Raw genomic sequence first — 19,948 nt, forward strand, 5'->3', positions numbered from 1 at the left:
ATCGTTTTTCTATATCAAAAGCCTATATATTTCTAAGATAAGAAACCATTAAATTGTAAGCACGTTTTTAATAATAATAATGTACAGGCCATATCGTTTATAATAATTTGAGATACAGCGTGTCCAAGAATTTCAAATAAGGCCACATGGATAGTTTCGATAGGATTAGGAATGGGGAAAAATTTATATTATAAAATTCGTTATAAAGTGTAGTAGGAACGAGAGATCAAATCAACGCTTTTTTATTGTCTGATAATCTTGATTCTACCTACGTAGTAACTCGGTATGCTAATTGGAAGAACTATGAAACTGCAATTATGTACCATTAGAAATAAGCAAGAACGTAGGCCTTTCATTTCACCATTAGTTGTCAGTTATCATCTAATTGATATGGTTACAGACAGTTCAAAATTATTAATATGGCCAAACACTTAATTCTATTGTCTGAAAAACGTAGGCTTTTCATTTCATCATTAATTACCTATTATCATCTAATTGGATAATGAGTAATTTCAGATAGTACAAAATTAAAAATATGGCCAAGCACTGTAACACCTTTAAAGTTCTTAGTTCTAATGAAGATTAGGTGATTAACTTCATGTTAAAATTTAGGGTCAATATAAAACTTAAATCACTTTTTTAAGATATTTAAAAATTTATCTCAATTGTCTACAAATCAGTCAGATTTTGTAAGGACACTCCCTTACATTCATCGTTCTTTTTTCTTTAGATGAATTTATATGCCTGAACATTAAACCTTATATGGTAAGCCAAATACGGAGACTTTTTTCTACACTGGAATTATTGAAATTGAAAAAAGAAGCACGATAAAGGGCAATTGGTCCTTGGAATTTAAACTTTATTTTGCTGCTTATAGTTCCTTCATTTTTTTGCAACTATTCTTTTTTTCGTCGGAATTTCAGTAATTTCTAATTATTTTCAATCCTTCATTATTACCCTGTCTGAGTAAGGTATTGAGTTAAAATTGAATTTTTCTTTATATTTTTTTTAATATACATGGACGTGGTAGGTAATTAACAATTTCTGTATGTGGAGAAAACCAGTTATTATGTCAAATTCGGTACCTCCTCTCGCTTTTTAACATGTAACTCAGTTTTTGTCGTACGAGCTTCATTATTTGACTGAATTGCATGAGCTAAAATTTCTAAACGGAATCAACGGTTTTTAAATTTAAAGAAAATTGAATTGAAAATCAGGTTTTTAAAGAAAGCACAAAGACTAAAATTTCGGAGAATCGCCTAATTAACCCTTTTGTAACCATGATACACTTATGTGCACTAAAGTTGAGACTAGTTACCTACAAAATCAAGCTGCCTGAAGGTCGCATGCGTCTTATAGGAGACATTTTTTTCTATGTTTATATACTCCCTTCAAAGTGGCTTTGTAACATATACAAGTTATCAATAGTTCAACTTCACTGTCAGAGACTACTTTTTCCCTATGATATGCACATAGTACATTACATTTTCTAGGTGAATATGACTATAACTTCATCGCAGATTCAACTAAATCCCTAACTCTTGCCCAGAGAAAAAAATATATCCAAATTTCATAGAATTGAAAGCATTTTTCATAATTAGAAAGGCATATAGTTCATTTTCTTCCTGCATGGGTTGCTGCAGCTGTCATTATTTTCTTATTAACCTATTCTAACTAAACACAAAAAGAAATAGACGTCAGTATTAAAATAAAATCTTTATTTTTAAATCAAGGAACAATTAAAAGTTTTAGAAAGCGCGAATGACTGAGTAGGATGGGACTCCAGCCACTCCGGAGTGATGGGCGATGGCAGTGTTGAAGGTGAAACCATTGAAACCCAATGGAGCAGCGTGTAAAAGTGGAGTGTTGATGGCGTGATGAAGAATTGGGGCAGAGTAGGCGGTAGCAATTGGAGTGGCGGCTTGAACAGCGACAATATCCTTGTTGATTAGGGTATCGGCTGGATCTTGAGAAGCATCGACTCCTGGTTCGTTAGTCTTTGTAATGCGATTAATAACAATTATGGTTAATCATAGAGAAAAGACATCATATAGCTTTTAAGACTAATTTTTACCTTGATATTCACTCGGAAACCAGCGGCATCAGCGACGTAGTTTACAACGCGAACTCGTCCATCGATGTCTCTAAGTCCGTAGCTGCCAGCCTTGTTGCCCAAGGAGTTGCCAACTTCTTTACGGAAGGTACCACCGCCTAAAGGTTAAAATAATGACGGTTAAGTTTATGTTCCATCTAGAAAGGATATGGTAGGTAAATTAATACATACTTGTGTGTCCTTCGTCATAACTGAAAGCGTAGTTTCCAAGATTCTAAGAATGAAAGTAAATTAAGTTATTAGAATCTAGTTACTTAATTAGAACATATTCTGATCAAAACAAAACAGTTTTTATCATGATTATCGTATCTTAGAGCTCAAAAATTCATTAAAAGTTTCAACAAATTAACTTTTCTTCTTTGGCAACACTTGGTTTTTGAAAGTTTAGTGTCGAAATGGAAACATTTAGTTGATCAATCAGATCAACTTGATATTTCAAATTTCCTAACAAAACTTTATTTTTGAAAGTTTAGTGTAAAAAGGAAAATATTTAGATGATCAATCAGATCAACTTGATACCTCAAGATCAAACTTTCAAAATATCACAATTGCCAAAAAAGACTTGAAATTTTTAACGAATCAATCGAAACCTTAATCTACAAGTACTATAAAGAATTACATCTTGGGCCCGGGTCTGCTCGCTAATCCCAGTTTCGGCTACAGCAACAGCTGGAATAGAGTTGAGAATAACTCCAGCCTGTGAGTAGGCGACCAACGAGAGCAAGATGACACTGACAGCCTGTGAGAAAGAAACGAAAAAGAAAACATTAAAATATGATTAACTTATTCAGAAGGGAACACGGTTAAAAATCGAAACTGTAATACATCATTCTAACTGTCCCATTTACACCCGTTAAAAAGCTAAAACCTGGCAAGTTCCTTCAATCAAGTTACTGAAAAAGTGACAAGGTGTATGATGTATGTACCTTCATTTTTTGACTCGGGACGGTTTGACTTGGTTTAAACAGTGATTTTAAAGCAAAATATGAGGCTCTTTTTATAGCCCATTGATACAGGAAGGTGTGGACTTGGAATATGGTAAAATGATGGTTTTTCGATTCATGCTAGTGTTTTGAGTGATTTTATTGGACCGCATAATCCGTTCTATTCTTCAAGGATAATACGAACAATTTCAAAAAACTCCCATGGGTGGGAGATACGTTTTGTATTATACATAAAAAAGGTTATCAGGAAGAAATGATCGCTAACCGTCCCCTTACGTACGTTAAGACATTTTTTAATCGTTATTATTTTTTTTTTGAAATTAATATTTAACCTTCACATTAAATATTTTTCTCAATGTCTTACGAAAATTTCCGCTCATTAGTGTGGTTCAAAATATCTGACGCAGGTGTGAAGTTAGTTTTTTTTCCTTTATCTTGTAAGAATTAATTGTCCTTTGTACATTTATTCTCCTTATTGAGAGGTTGGTTCTATAATTACATTTTATCAATTGATCTACATTATCCAATTTTTCGTGGAGAATTAAATGAAATTTGATATCAAACTTGAATGAATGATAACCTTCTTAATTGATATTAAGGCCTTGCACTTGATAATTACAGTATTTGTTTCTTACGATTTACTATCTAATTGGCCAATTAACAAAGTTCAATTTTAAAAGATTAAACTCAGATTGAGAGTGATTGTAAGGGACAGGTAATTTCAATGTTTTGATTAGATTATTTGAAAATACTTCAGTATAAACAGAATAATTCTCTTCAAGAGAAGTGTACCAGAAAACGGGGTAATTGTAACATGATTCTTCCCGACATCAAAACATTTGGAGTAAATTTTCTAAACCGAATCACACACGCGATAAATAGTTGCCTCATTATTACTCTATTAGCGCTTAACTATTTGCCAAGGCGCATGCGCTTGTGCGTTTTTGTTTCGCGTCAAGACAATCAAGGTTTGTGATGGGTTGATTACTGAACATTTAGTAGCAAACGGTTATAAAATTCACCCCACGGTGCGAATTCCATCTGAAGTTTGTTGAGCAGATGAGTTAACAAAAAGGGTGAGCCTGGGAAGAATCATGTTACGTAACCAAAGTATTAAGAGGATACAGAGTGTCATCCTTCATCTATTATCCCCTTCTGGTAAAACTTACGTTCAACATTGGGATCCACAGAGATGCGTTGATTTTGAATTTAGTGCTAACACTCGGTGAAACTATAGTCGGTTTGTAATCAATTTAAGACAACGTTATAAGTGCCATTTTCAAATTTTAGTTGAAACTTTATATAATATTTCGAAATGCAATCTTGGGGCCCTTCTTGACATTACCATGGTAAAATAAACGAGAACTTCAAAAGCAATTAGCGACTAATTACTTAATATATATAATGCACCTATTTCAATAACAACTTTATAGACTAGACGAATATAGCAGCTATAATTAAGAAAACGTCTTAAAACAAACGAAAATCGGAATTGGCCTCAAGTTTCTCATAGTTGAATATATATAAAAACCAGCACTAATTGTTATATCAACAATTAATAAAAAAACCTCTTATATCCCACTTATTCTGGTCTGTATATTTGTATAGTAATTTGAAATTCGAGACGTTTCTACCTCTCGTTTAAAAATTTATGCAAAACAAATCGGTGCCCCAGTCTCCAACGAAACCAAAACCACAAATGACATAAGAAAGATAAAACTTAAAAAAAAAAAAAAAAATTGAAAGGTAGTTATTATACAAGTTTTTTCCCAATTCTCCTTGAGATTGAATTCGGATTCGCGTAACAGTCAAACGGGCCTTATCTTCACTGTCAAGATCGTGAACGCCCGGAAGCTCTAACTAATAAGTCAAATGGAATACGGTAGAAGAAGAAAAAAAAATTGTCCATAAGTTGATCTCTAAGCAATCTTTTCATAACCCCACTGTTTCGCATTAAAAAGCCATTGCGGGAATATATTATTTCTAAGACGTTTTACCCTAGCATGTCCCGGGGCTTAGGTGTGGTCCTATTTCGAATCCCTTCGTTAATAGACGCTACATCAGTGAGATAAAATATTTAATGCTTTTAAAGGGTTTGTGAATTCTCCGATTAAGCTATATTTAATCGACAAGGACTGTTAAATTATGCGTATATAAGATTTCGTCATAATTATTCAATTAATAAAGTCATCTAAAATTAATAAATTTCAGTGATGCTTTAAGTGAAAAATTTCGAGGCTAAACTGGCCTCCATTAAGGCCAAGAACCAAGTCAGAGGGTAAATTACACTCTAGGCAAGCTAAGTGCAAGAATAGTCAAAGATGAAGGGCTCTTTTTGTGGAAGATTTTGCAGTTCGCTTAGAACTCGTTACTAAGAAAAGTCAAAAGCTTTTCAAAGACTGCACCATCATTTTGCTTAGTTCTTGACCTTTGATATAATATGTTCGGTTTGAAGCAAACTCAAAAGCAGTGCAAGTTTTGATTACCCGCAATGTTTTCAAAAAATTAAGAAAAACTTTCAGCTTTAAACGTTTTTCATTTGATTTTAATGTGATCTTCCTACATTTACGGAGTTTGTACAAACCTGGAAAGCAGGGAAAACATGGAAATCTCAGGGAAATAAATAATTGACAAAGAACTCGGTGTAAACTCTGGGAATTTTGTGAGGTTTAGTAGGTTTGCTCTGAAAGGGTTGTTTCATGTATCAAAAACCACTCCTGTTGTTAATACTCCATATATGGGAAAAAACCTGGAATTATACTTGAAAAAAAACCAGGAAAACTCAAGTAAGTATATAAGAAAAAAACTCGGGAAAACTCAGGGAAATCGGCTTTCCAAAAGTTGTTACGAACCCTGATTAAGTCCTACCAAGAAGTTATATCTAGTATCTCAGAGAGAAGGTATAAATTCGCCAGATTTCCAGCTTTATCTCCAGTCCAAACGTAGGTCCGGAGTTAATCCCAGCCTCTAAATTACAACCAGCATCTCATTGGATCTTAAAAACTCACGTCAGCGCGATGCCAATGACGAAAATTACGTATTTTCCGACTGAGGAGAGGCGAAATAGCCCGGCGCCTCCTTTTACGTCCCCCCTTGTATTTTGAAAGGGGGACTGGGACTATGGCGCGCGAATACAAAGGCATCTTATACCTTCTCTCTGAGATACTGATATAACTTCTTGCTCCTACAGAGATGGTTTTCTTTTCTTAAGTATGATAGTTATTACTTTATTTATTCCAAAAGTACCAAGTGATTAAAAATAACGGTATAATAAAGTACAGTATCCCTTTAAGCACCATCTCGCCATGACCTTGTTAGTTGAATATAGTATAGTAATTGCAGGGATTTTTTATTATAATATTCTTCCAACGAGATGTGTTTTTATCCCTTTCGTACGACCTTGCCCGAAGCGTTGGGCTATTATGCCCTCGGCCTTGCACTTACGGTATACTATACTTATATATATCTAGCTGTTTTTGAGATTTTTTTCTTTTCATTGTTCTTTTTCTTAAGGACTATCTTTAATGAAAGGGGATTGTTCTTATAATAAATTGAAAAATTAAATATTTGCGACTGATATGGATCGATCGGATGTGTATGAATAGCCAGTGTCTTTAATTTTACACTTTTTTCTTTGGTGGGGCTGTGGCAGAGAAACAATGTAGGGAGTGGTTCCCGTGGGTTTTTCTTATAATTTGATTAATTATGTTTTGGTTTTGCGTGTCATTGTGTCTCGAGAGATTTTTTTTAATTGATATAATTTGGCGTGGTGAGGCTATTGGCTAAGGTTTATGTACTTTACTCTTAATTTAAACACAGTCTGTATTTATGATTTTAATTGTGTATGGTCTCATCAGGATGTTAGACAAAGCAACTGCAAAAATAAAATGAAGAATGATTTTTTAAAACAGCAATTCATGAGGCTTTACATTGATAGTGTAAATCACCATGAAGAAGAAACGAGGTTTTTATTATAAAAGCCCAGTCCACCGGGTTTTAATGGTTTTTTCTTAGTTTTATTGGGGTTTTTCTAAGGTTTATTGGTTTTTTTTCTTAGTTTTATTGGGTTTTTATATTTAGCAGTTTCGCGAATTGTAGTAATTGTCATTCAAAAGTCACTGCTTAAAGTTTAATAAAAAGTAACAAATAATATTAGATATGTTGAAACAATGCATATTCTAAACTATATCTGAAAATAAATTATTTTAGCATTTAAATTCATCAAATTTGAAGATTTTAGTTATGGGTTTTATTATGGTTGGTAAAGCCCCTGGGGTTTTTTGGAGAGGGGGTAGGTTGTTTTGGATTCTAATCCTGTGCATCGTCAGTGCATTAAGATATATTTTAAAAAATCTTCATCTAGAAAGGTAATTAAATAGAAACTACATGGGCTCAATACAGGCGCACATTATCATGTCCAATTCCATATATTCACCAATGACATAGTTAAATGTCATGAATGGAGTCAAAGATGTTTTTTGATAAACCACCTTGAAACCTTTATCAATTTCCAAAAGTATATACCCTACAAATCATGGCATAAAAAATAGGGAATGGAATTCATATACCAAATGGGTTAATATTTGTTTCGAAGCTAAGAAACATTAAGGACATCCATTTGAAAACATAGATCACTGTCAAGTTGTCACGCTACGTCGAGAGCTTCTAAATCCTTATCGTGAAAGTTGACAGGCCACCGATGTATCCTTACGTAACAATCTTCCAAATTTCAGAGTGCATTCTTATTCTTCTCTCTACTAAACCTTATCACGTGTTACCCGGTACATTCCCGTTAGGGCGCCACTTGGCTAAAAGATATCAGTCAGCTAGACGTCACGAACCAACGCCCATTTTTTTATGGAAATAAAAAGCGCCTAACCATATAAAAACCATTTTTGGTAAAAAGTGGTTTCTACAAAGGCTACATCTTAGGAACAGTACCTCATTTAACGTATCTTAACCCTTGTCTAGAGACCAAGGTTATAGTTATCCCCGCAAGGGATTCAATGCGAATGCTTTTAACCAATTATAACTGTTCCCATCAGAAAGAGTTCGCTCTACATCACGCCACGTAAGAGGTAACACCCATTTACCTCGACCTTGCACCCCTGAAACCGACACACCTCCCTGTATTTTAGTTTTAAGGTGGTACAGTGTATGTCCATGGACAAAAGATGAACGTTGACAAGCGAAAAATAAATGTAAATAAAACCGTATAAAGCCTTCAACGCTATTACCCATCTTAAAACGAATAAACAATGTCCGGGATACTCCAAGTCCATTTTAACAGAAGAAAAGTACGCTTGATGAGTTTACTAGATGAGAAAACGCCTTAATTTTAATGTCGAGATGGTTTTACTATAAAAGAGCCGGTAACGGTAATGTTAAATCACTTTTGGTTCGTGTCCTCGACTAAGAACATCAACTAACATGAAGGTAAGAGATTTGTTAATTTCTTAGAGTCTTCGTTGAATTAACTGTGGTTGAAATATTCAACAGGCTTTCATCGCTCTTTTCGCCCTCGTGGCTGTATCCAACGCTGGAGTTGTCTCCTACTCCGGTATTGTTCCAGCTTTGGCCCACACTGGCACTAGCATCCAACACAGATCCCAAGACAGTCTTGGACAATACTCATTCGGTTACAACGAAGGACATTTGGGTGGTGGTACCTTCCGCAAAGAAGTCGGAGATGCTTTCGGAAACAAGGTATTCATGAGTTAGTTATAAATAAAAGTTAAATTAAAGTAGTTAACAAACTGCGTTCAATTCAGGCTGGTTCTTATGGTCTTACTGATGCCGATGGTCGTCAACGCATTGTGTCCTACGTTGCTGACGCCGCTGGTTACCGCGCTGACATCAAGTCCAACGAACCCGGAGTCGGAGTTACCCTTCAAGATGCTGCTCACACCACCGTCAACAAGGGATTGGTAGTTGCACCAACCGCCGCCGTCGCCACCTACGCTGCCCCAGCTGCCGTTGCCACCTACGCTGCCCCAGCCGCCGTTGCCTCTTACGCTGCCCCAGCTCTTTCACATTACGCCGCCGCTGGTTATCCTTTGGCTCACGGTGTCAGCCACTACGCCGCTGGACTTCCATTGGCTCACCATGGACTCAGCCATTACGCCGCTGGACTTCCATTGGCCCATCACGGTCTCAGCCATTACGCCGCTGCTGGACTCCCACTCGGTCTCCGATACTACTAAATGCTAATAGTGTTCGAAACCAACACCAGACCTCGCTATTGTACAATGTTTTCCAATCTATTCTTAATTGATTAGATATTAAAGTATTTTATTGTTTCATAATTATAATCTTCTCAATGATGATAATCCTACGTAAACCTACGAATTATAGTCGTTATAACAGTACATACTAAATAGGTTCTGCTTACACAGAAAAAATTTGGGGGAAAGCTGTTATAAAACTTTGAAACTTTGCACGATAATTAGAAACCCTTCAACATAGCTCTCAGTAAAATATCAAGAGATTAGTGAAAGTAAAAAAAGAAAGTAACTTCAAAACTACAAAAAATCCCAAATTTAACTGGGGCTTTACTATATTTACAGTCACATTTTGCCTCATTTGGTGTAAACGCTGCATTTTTAACTACATGTAAATTTTATAAACAGCTCTATTATTACGCTTAATCCCTAATCCATGTACGCTTGACATTGATAGGCAGTCGATAACGGTCAATGTCTATTCTGATAGACAAATGTCAAAAAGTCACCGATTTTTGAAAGTCCCGGTTTTAATTTATGAAACCTGGAATGAAACCAAGCGGAAATAAGCCGAACTTTTCGTAAAATATGCCATCAGTTTGAAATCGTTCCGCTTAAAGTCGCTAAGAACGTAAACCAGTTTCACCACAAAATTCATTTAGAGGAAACGTTCTTCCCTTTGATGTAGAGAGGGAAAGTATATTTAGTTTTTCCGCTTCATGCATTAAGTGGGTTAAAATTGCAAGTGGAATAAATATAAAACTGGTGATATTTGGCAGCATTTTTATTAAGGTTTAGAACTTATCATATTCTATATTATTTTAATAACTAAATGAAATTTTTAGCCTGCTTAACTTTACTTGACTTGTTAAAGGGATAATGAAATGGGCTGGTAACCAATATTTAATCGATTTGTTTGGATAAAATAATATCAAAATCATTAATAAACTTCCACCAATATATCTCCAGTAATTTTATATATATATATATATATATATTTAAAGTTGGCTTCTAAGCCTAAATCTGTTTTTATAATAAAAGTAAAGGTAATGTGAGTGACAAATTAGCGACCAACGCTTTGTGTTTTCAATACGTATTCAGGGCCTACTATTTAGTAAAAAATATTTTTTAGCATTCTTTAAAAGATCTTTAAAAAGTGTAGTAGCCTTGCATAGAATTCTCCTGTTAGATCTTTTTAATCAAGTCCTACTGAGCATGCGCAGTGCACGATTTGCGGATGAGCAAAGGTCAGTTATCGGTGGTAAAATATGATACTCCCCTTTTAAGCTAAGAAATGAATAGTAGTTAGAGGGTGCTCAAAATGTGGCGGACTAAGGTTTAATTCGAATTATATGTACAAATGTTTGAGGACGTTTGCTTGATTTCGGCTGATGAATTATTTTCTTCACGATCGTCCATTTGCATGATTTCGGATGATGAATTATTTACTTCACGATCGTCCATTTGCTTATAGAATTTTTGAAGTACAACGTGTTGCTTGATGTAGTCGGTTTCACTGTGCGTGTGCGAAATAGTGGTGTAAATGAAAGTCGCCATTTTGAAAACTGTAGACGTTTTGCGCAACGAAGTTTTGCCATCTTGTATAATGGAATCAAAGGGTATCGTTAATTTTTATTTATTCAATCATTATAGATTATTGTTTTACTGGGAAAATACTTAACTAAAAGGTTACCTTATCTAAGGTATCCTTACCGTATGGCGAAATTGTAAGCCTTTATAATGAACTTAGATAAGAAAAATAATTTCAATATCAAAGAAACATTCATCATTTAATTTTTCACGAGTATTTTAAACATTTTACAAATTCATACATTATATAAGTGGAGGTCTTAAGACAATGAATTAAACTGATTAAATTTTTTGAGCCAATGCGTTAAGTGTACCAGTTGCATTGCTGTCCGTTAAATATTCATCTTTTTCCACTATGATTCCTGGACCCACTTCTAAAATCTTAAACGCAGCATCGGTCAAAGCTTTCGCGACCGTTTCAACGTTTTGATTAAAAGATGGAAATTCGATATCGTTGACAGTGTAGAAATCTCCGTTAGTGAAGCCCAGTATCAAAAGGTATCCACCAGGTCTCAAGATAGAACCAATGTTCATAAGCGCCTTGACATAAGAATCGTACGAATCGCAAGCCGCTTCCAAACACCCTCCAGTGAACGCCACGTCAAAGAGGTGGTCAAGGACCCCTAATGGTTCAGGGTTTAATACATTTACCGGAAGTACCCCTTTGACCTTTGATTTGATTCGATTTTCAATTTCAATCGCTCCTTGCTCTAAATTCCTGTTGGAAAATGACGTATTAAGAGCCTTTGTATTTGTGATAGACCATTCCATTACTTCCTGCAGAGATGCAAAACAAACAGGAGGAGTGGCCGCCATCTTGGGTTAATTCCATCACGCAAAAAGCACCGTGAATGGGCTAGCCTTCCACGTGTAGTGAATTCGGGCTCGTTCGTCGTTACCTCTTGGCATAAGGGGAATAAACCAAAGATTTCGGCATTACCTCTTGTGTTTTTGCGTCTCTGCATTTAATAAGCCTCTTCGATGCAACTAAGAGGTAAAGAAAAGGGTGTAAACACTGCCTTCCATTTCGCTTTTCCGCGCCTGCGCTCTAGACGTTTTGAATCCAGAGAGTGCGCAGACACGGCTATGAGTCAATCCCCTTGTACTGAAACTTTCCTACCCCCTGTGTTGCATCAAAGAGGCTTATGGAATGGTCTCTTGTCCCTTCAAATCATTAGGATCTTTATCTTACCCGAAACCTTCCAATTTTGCACAGTATTGAAAGACATTATTAAATCTAGGATCAGGGACTGTTCGTCTCAACCAATCCTCGATAGCTTGGCGGTTTATGGCGCTGTAATCACTGTAGTACAAAGTGTCGCATATCTTACTCGCCGCACTTAATCGGTGTGGTACTGGCCCACATCCAATATCTATGAATCTTTTTATTGAACCTTGAAGTTTACCTTGACGTTTAAATTTTTCAAGTTAGAATTAAAGTTAAATTGTTAAGACTTTATACTTATGTTCAAACCTGGAGTAAAGGCTTCTTGCAACTTTTCAAGTGTCACTTTGTCATAAGGTTGAAGTTCCTCGTAAAATGTCTCTATGAAGTGCTTGGGATCGAAATTTTTATCGTATTTTTCTCTCACTTTGTCGTCGATTACCATCCTCGACATTTTAAAGGATTAAAGTCATTTAACGCCTAACTCGATATCTGTGTTCTTCTACTAAAGTTTGATTCGCAAAAATTTCCTCGTGACTCGTAAATTTTTGCTTCATGTGTAATTATGGCTCTTTGACTCCATCTAGAGTTGCCTTTTGGCATTTCAGTGGTCGAAATGCCCCTACACTCATGTTTTCTACTCGCAATATAATAATTAGTCTGTTGTTGAAGACATACAGTAATGTCCCAAACGATATGTCGATACTTAATTTCTCGTAACCCTGAATATAATGTTCCTTTCGCATCCAAGTTTTTATTTTTTTGATGCTCTGACGTTTCTAAATGAAATTATCAGTAGAAAACACGCCATTTCGTCAAGATACTTTAAATTTTCAAACTGGTTTCGTATTTTATTATTTCATTCACGTATATCCTCGGTGTGATTCAAAATAGTTGATTTTGAAATGTATATGCCATTTACTTGATTTTAGCTTTAAAAAAAAAAGATATGGTTTATATAAGTTTTTATGCAAATGAAGTAAGAAAGTACCGTTATAAAGAAAAGGATCCTTAAACTTAAGATCGCTTCAAGGTTTTCTGTTTTCAAGGTTAAATTTTTGCCCGGGTTTTTCACTCCGTTTCGGAGTTTCTTATAAATACAAGTCTAAGGAATATTTTTAATGTACCGTTCGAAACAGAATCTCAAAGAATTTTATGTAACCACACCCATTATGACTGACGCACGCTAAAGTTTAAAAAAATAAGGTTTACAGTTTTCTATCTATTCCTTTTTCTTAAACCGAAATGATCTTACATCTCACGCTCAAATTTTGTACCAATGTCTGAAAAAGGAACAGAGTTTTCCCTGCTAAGAAGTTAAATGTGCAAACGCTATTCCGTTAAGGTGTTTTAATTTAATTTCTGACAAGATATTGAAATCAAACTCCATAAAGCTCATCAACGGGTTATAATGAGTCGGTATTGTTGAAGTCAGTCAAATCGGCCATTACCCAAGATGACTGCAGATTTGGAAAAACTATGTTAAGGGGTACTTACTGATGTCATAAGAGGAATGTCTCAGAACATTATTATAATCTTGATTATTATTAGACATGGTGTTTCTGATAAGTTTGCCAATATTTAGGGAGATGTTCTTTGAGCGATTTTCAGTCGAAATGTGCTATCTCCATTTTGCCACAAGGGACACTGTTTTGAAGTTAAGATTAGAGTATTTTACGGATGGCCCATTAAATTTAATTAAGAACAAGACAATGCTAACTTAATTAAATGGTCGTAAATACATAGTTACTTCCTGCCTCAGTAGTATCTATGGGTTCATCAAAAACTTAGAATGTATCTGTTAGTTTTATCATATTAATTATTCCTCAAACATTAATGACTCAGACAAGAAAACGACTTATCATGTGTCGTCATTAAGAACGTAAAACTCATTTTACTTTAAATTAAACACATTAAGGGAAATGAAAGCAAAAACACATAATGATATAATCAGGGCTAATAATGTATTGATTAAACCACGCCTTCTGACAAAGGTGTACAAAGAAAAATTTACCGTTACACGGGTGTAAACAAAGGGCCACAAATGTCAGACTCATTTTAGTCAAATATTATGGTCGAGGCGTTCGCTAAAACGCGTTGATTTGAAGCGAATGTAAACGCCAAAGACAATGGCTTTAACCTCGCTTTACCTACAACCACCCACGACCAAACAAAGGGGATTTCCGCCACATTTCTCAATTATGTTTCGGTAAGGGGATTATTTAGGATATACTAAAAGAGAAAAAAAAAAGAATTTGGCTCTGGCTTAAGAAACGTTCTTGAGATGGATTATTCTGGATGAATTAAAGCTGCTCTTATATAAAGCAAACGCGCCCGAACAAAACCTTACTCCTTGTCACCGTTCTTGGAAGTTACCAAACTCTTTGAGTACTTCCATAAAACCCCCAGTCATGTCTAAGGTAAGCCCTGAAATATCCCTGCATTATTTTACAAGTAACCGCGTCCATTTTCTAATAAAAATGAAATTTTCTCTCAGGTTTTTATATTTACACTATCGGTTGTCGTGTCGTTAATGTTCCTCGATTTCTTTGCCAATGGCGAGGAAATGTCTACATCACCAACACCGTTGCCCTTAACGGAACCTACTCCATTACCAACTCCAGTTTCAATGCAAAATCTAAGGGCCTTGCAAACGACCGAATCGGACATGAGTGAGACTCCTCAAGATATGGTCTTGGCTGCAGCACCTGAGATGGACGACTCAGTACCCGTTGAAGTACCATTAGCCCCCGTACGCAGAGCCCCATTGAAACCTGATTATGCCAATGAACAAGGAGAGAGCAAACAGTTTAAGGCCGAAGATGTAAGTAGTTAGATAAGTAGTGTTAAGGTAACCAGTCACAACCGAAGTCTTCCATCAAACATAGATTGAAGACTAGTTTTGTTGATACTGGTTATGTATTTTACGCGGAACTGTACTGGTGCCTTTTGAGTGTGTCAAGTTGTGAAACGGCTTTCCATTGATTCTCTGCCCCTTAGCGTATACATTAACAAGAAAACGTCATTAGGTTTTGCAACTAAATTAAATGACATAATATTCTTAGTTTGAAAGCTACTCCCAAGCTCCCACTCGGCCACAGGAGCTCTAATAATTGCTAAATTATTACATTATATTATTATTATTATTATAGTATTTTAATGGATTCTTTGTGCAACACATAGAGACCCTACCACCGTAGCTATTGATTTATATGTTGAACTGCACTATTTGCATTTAAATTAGCATTGCAAAATTGAGTTTTAAAAGTGAGCCTCGAGACAGAGACAGTAGTATTGAGCCAACCGGAAATTACACTAGTTAAAACCTTGCGAAGTGGCTATTTTTTCAATTGATTTATTGATAGAGTTATGGCATTAGAGCATTTGTCAGTACATATGGAACCCATTTATGTGGAATAACTCTTCTCTAACTACCTCTATAGTATGCAAATTCATTATAAGTTTTCGGATCATCAAACCAATTAAATTTTGCGTTTGTCAAATCGAATATTAAGCAAGAATCATTACTTGGCTTGAGGGTCAGCGATTTGTTCTAGATGACTTGACGCACTCTTGGTGATTTTGATCTCGTACGGGACGCGCCAATAAGTCTTGACCGGAATTATTAAAGATTAAACAATGTGCATTTTCACAATATAGAGATTTGGTCCGAACAGTATCTTACGGTTCATGTGTTGAAGCATTTGTTTCAAAAGCATTTTATTAAATAACCACGCCACGTCTGTGATTACAATTACGAATAAATATTTGACAGTGAAGATGACATTGTTTTTCCTTGATATTTTTCGATATTTATGAATGCTTGATTAGAAACGTGTTTTGTTTTATTTATTTTCAGTCAGAAGGTCGTTATGCCTTTGGTTTTGTCGAGGACCACTCTTCAGGTGGCTCGTAAGTATTTTGTAACTTGTATTTAATTAACATTCTTCAAATTCGGGATATGGTTCAACTTTAGAGGAAATCAGTCAAAATGGGTCCCAACTTAATTTTGGATTCGTATTTAGATTAAATTAGAAAGAACCGCATTTAAAAATAGAGATTTAGCTCGTTTGAATATCTCTTATCTCGATACTTAAGTACAATTTTAGGGAATTTTACACTAAGAAACTACCAATACCATTTTAAACGTTTATCAAGCCTAATTATTTTCAAAAATACGTAATTTTGAAGTATAAGATTTTAATATACAAGATACATGAGGGTATCATGAATTACAAAAAATAATTATATCTCATGAAATTTTACTTTAATTTTACAAATCAAGGTAATTAACTTTCAAAATTCACGTTTCCAGAGACAGTAAGAGATTTGAGGAAAACTTGAAATAAATTTTCAACAATCTTGATACATCATTCATAATAAAAAAAACACTCGGCTTTTTAACTAATTAGTTTAATTAATCATTTAAAAATCTTGTTCTTACAGTTTTCGCAAAGAAATTGGTGATGAAACCGGAAGAGTACAAGGATATTACGGCCTTCGTGACGTAGACGGTCGCATTCGCATTGTGTCTTACATTGCCGATAAAGATGGTTTCAGAGCTGATATTCAAACCAACGAACCAGGTTTCGAAGTTTTAGATCCCGCATCGACCACCATTAACAAGGGAAAACCAGTCGCGGTTGCAAATCCATACACTTACGATCAAATATCGGGGAAAAATGAATTTGATTAAATCACGGATCAAATTAAAGCTCATATAGTTTCGAAAAAACATCATTTTCATAATTAAAAATAATTCACCCGTCTGAAGTCTGTGCGCAAAACGAGGACTAAAATTAACGAGAAATTTTTGAAGAAGCCAACGATTAACTTATTTATATAGTTTTATTGTGCTAGTATCTTAATCCTCTTTCGTATAGTTTTTTATACAATATATAGTGTAGTTAATACCGTATGTACACTTTTAGGCTGAATTAAATAACCATATTTTGTACAAAACTGGAATATACAGGGTCCTTTATATTTTTTGAAATAAAATAATTATTTAAAACCTTAAACTATTGATGAATTACTATAATATTGAATATAAATATTTCAACGATGTGGTGCTATAGTCTTCAACTGCACCTTTATATTTGGTTTGAAAGGGTTAATAGAGATTCTTACAAAATATACAAAAGCTCGATCCACACTTTCTGATTATGACATATGAAAATAATTGAAAATAATCTCAAAACCCTAATTTGAATTATACCATTTTTCATTAAATTTTAGAATTTATTACAAAAATCATCATTTTACTTAAAACTTGAAAAGGTTATGGCTTCTACCATGAGTGAATCATATACTAGCTCCCTATAAGTTACTCAGCCACACTGGCCTAATGTATCCAGCATTTTCTTCCCGCCAAAAAAAGTGTTACCTATATGCGACCCCCAGTGAGAGAAAATAACACTACTCTCGGCGCTTACGTATTTCCGGTAAAAAACGGAAAAGGGTATAAACCAATGAAACTTCGAACTGAAAGGTAGTTAGTATAAGTAGACGACGTTTTAGAAATGTTGTGATTGTTTGCGGACGGTTCAGTCGTATTTTATCTTTGAAATTAAGCTACTCATTTAAATTCAGAGCGTTGCCAAGGGAATATGAATTTTTATTCCGTAGGCAACGTTCAGAGGCTATTTATGGTGAGAGAACCAAACTTTATCAAAGAATAGGAGCTAAACAACAACTTAGTAGTCATCTCGAAAACCTTATTGAACTTTTTAATAATGCGTCTAAAGAACTAATAGAACTTAAAGAAAGACCCAACCCATTTTTAATCGAAGACTGTTGTGAAACCTAAATTATTTTTAAATAAGGAAAAGAAACCAAAACCTCCAAAGCCGTTAATACCATTTGGAACTATCGTCACTTCAAGTTCACGATATATTAATTTCAAAGCCATAAGAGAGGGCGCCGTCTATTATCACTCTCACCCGCCTCCCCTCCTCTCGACTATTCGGAAGAAAATGCTGGATACATTAGGCCAGTGTGACTGAGTAACTTATAGGGAGCTAGTACATGATTCACTCATGCTTCTACCTTTAATATATACAGGGTGTTCGTGATAAGTCTGCTATAAATTAATGGATGTGTTCTTTGGGTCAGACTCATTGAAAAGTGTCAAAGAAAATTGGTTCTAAAACATTTAATTTCGGCGGTACTAGCCCACAAACATTGATTTTCCTCAAACAAGAGAATGGGCACATGTACAGTAAGACATATCAGAGTGCCCATCTTGTTCAGACAATTTCAAAAAATCCAATCTTAAGAACGATAATGAGCCTCTATTTAATTGTAGTATACATTTAACCTTAAAAGTGTGGCTAAGAAACTAGTAATGTAACGTAGTTCAAAATTCAACAGCACAAGAGTTTCAAGTTAATGTTTTTTTTAATTCAATCAATTTATGTTTTCTTTTGTGGTATTGATTTTCATTGATACATTATGGCTCCTTTTTCCTTGGAACTGATAAAATTCTCAACATATTTTTAAGAAACATTAGGGGTGTGTTACACTAAAAATATTAAGAGAATATTTAAATTTACATCATGCAACAATAATCACAACGCTACCGGTTCAAATTTCACATATTTCCCTATTGTCTTTCTTTTTACCTCTCCGAGTGACGTATGTCACGGAGAGGTTCTAAATTCGACGTGTCTGTCTGTCTGTCTGTCTGTCTGTCTGTCTGTCTGTCTGTCTGTCTGTCTGTCCGTTGTTATACCCACGTGACCGCGTTCGCAGTTTGCAGATCGGAGCAAACGTGTATTCAATTTCCAGACCGCATTTACAGTCCCGGAAATTGTATTCCACTTACAGGCTATAACTCCATTGTCTGTCTAACAACTGTTCATTTGTCCACCCCACATGGACACCAGTCTGAACTTTCTAGCTTCTAAACACCACCATCTTCTAGTCTTTCGCCCATTCCACATGGACACCAGTCTGTACACCTGGCTTCTAACACCACTATCTTCTGGTCTTTGTTTTTGTCCATCCCACATGGACACCAGTCTGTACACCTGGTTTCTAACACAACCATCTTCTGGTCTTTGTTTTTGTCCATCCCACATGGACACCAGTCTGTACACCTGGCTTCTAACACCACCAAGATCCTTAAGGTTAAGACATACGCGGCGATCGGCTAGGGTTACGAGAAACGTCTAGCCTTCCAATGGAGGGGTCTTCCTCCAAGGTTCACGCAATTGCGATGTTCTTATCTACAGCCGCGATTCGAATCCCTTATATACTACCTATTTGAGTAAGTCGAAGCAACCGGCGTATGCTTCATTTCAAACGCCAATATTAGTCAAGTCTCTCTAGAATGTTTAATTGTTCTATATCAAAACGATGTAACGTTCAATAAGGCAAACAACTGACGAAGAAAATATTTAATATTAATTATATTTATTTTAATATTTAAGATAATCTTGTTTCTCATCTCAAAATTAATACGGAAAGAGTTAAAAAGCAGCTTATTTTTTTGTCTGTGTGTGTCCGTCCATTGTTACACTAGTGCGTCGCGTTAGCAGTTAGCCTTGTGTTGATGTGTTAAGAAATCATACAGAACCTTAATATTCCCTTTTTACATAATATAAAGTGAATATGTGGAAGTATTTTTCGTAATTATGATGCATTTAGTAGTTTTGTAGCTTTAAAGCTCTGTTTCATTTTGATATTCCAAAGATTTTTTTTAATATTGTTATTTGAAATGGCTGTTTATATATTACTTAAGCTATACGACATCTGTATATAGAATAATCCTTGGTTTAGTGACTTCATGAAGAAACCTAAGACCTAGACTCCGGCGGGTAAAACAAGTATTATCCGCAATAGGCTTAGTGAAACAAAGTGTAAATTATTGAGGCCTGAAGTGAAGTAAACTTTTGGCTTTGATTTTCGTGTC

General features: G+C 35.2%; 4 protein-coding genes across 5 annotated transcripts; 2 read left to right on the plus strand and 2 right to left on the minus strand.

Annotated features, from left to right (window-relative positions):
- Positions 1–1,748: 1,748 nt before the first annotated feature.
- LOC149702820 (adult-specific rigid cuticular protein 15.7-like) lies at positions 1,749–7,908 on the minus strand. Its single transcript, XM_089867152.1, has 6 exons — positions 7,899–7,908; positions 5,642–5,667; positions 2,733–2,852; positions 2,285–2,327; positions 2,075–2,211; positions 1,749–1,997 (listed from the first exon to the last, which is right to left on the minus strand). The coding sequence occupies exons 1-6, from the start codon at positions 7,906–7,908 to the stop codon at positions 1,749–1,751; spliced, it is 585 nt and encodes a 194-aa protein (XP_089723278.1).
- LOC149702821 (uncharacterized) lies at positions 7,822–9,358 on the plus strand. Of its 2 annotated transcripts, XM_089866724.1 has the most exons (6): positions 7,822–7,955; positions 8,029–8,135; positions 8,196–8,354; positions 8,425–8,493; positions 8,557–8,763; positions 8,829–9,358. In XM_089866724.1, the coding sequence occupies exons 4-6, from the start codon at positions 8,488–8,490 to the stop codon at positions 9,258–9,260; spliced, it is 645 nt and encodes a 214-aa protein (XP_089722850.1). In that variant the 5' UTR covers positions 7,822–7,955; positions 8,029–8,135; positions 8,196–8,354; positions 8,425–8,487; the 3' UTR covers positions 9,261–9,358. The 2 variants fall into 2 exon arrangements, with proteins under 2 accessions (XP_089722850.1, XP_089722849.1); XM_089866723.1 differs by having other exon boundaries at positions 7,824–8,135.
- A 1,727-nt stretch (positions 9,359–11,085) lies between these two features.
- On the minus strand, positions 11,086–12,522 carry LOC149702822 (nicotinamide N-methyltransferase-like). Its single transcript, XM_089865796.1, has 3 exons — positions 12,343–12,522; positions 12,061–12,274; positions 11,086–11,586 (listed from the first exon to the last, which is right to left on the minus strand). The coding sequence occupies exons 1-3, from the start codon at positions 12,485–12,487 to the stop codon at positions 11,151–11,153; spliced, it is 795 nt and encodes a 264-aa protein (XP_089721922.1). The 5' UTR covers positions 12,488–12,522; the 3' UTR covers positions 11,086–11,150.
- A 1,922-nt stretch (positions 12,523–14,444) lies between these two features.
- On the plus strand, positions 14,445–16,729 carry LOC149702823 (uncharacterized). Its single transcript, XM_089867153.1, has 4 exons — positions 14,445–14,453; positions 14,531–14,857; positions 15,893–15,945; positions 16,480–16,729. Exons 1-4 carry the CDS (start codon positions 14,445–14,447, stop codon positions 16,727–16,729), a joined length of 639 nt encoding a protein of 212 aa, XP_089723279.1.
- The last annotated feature ends 3,219 nt before the right edge of the window (positions 16,730–19,948 follow it).

Source organism: Phalangium opilio, unplaced genomic scaffold (genome assembly GCF_054372755.1).
Source record: "Phalangium opilio isolate 3A_F unplaced genomic scaffold, DU_Popi_V2 ptg000017l_1, whole genome shotgun sequence".
Classification (NCBI taxonomy): Eukaryota; Metazoa; Arthropoda; class Arachnida; order Opiliones; family Phalangiidae; genus Phalangium; species Phalangium opilio.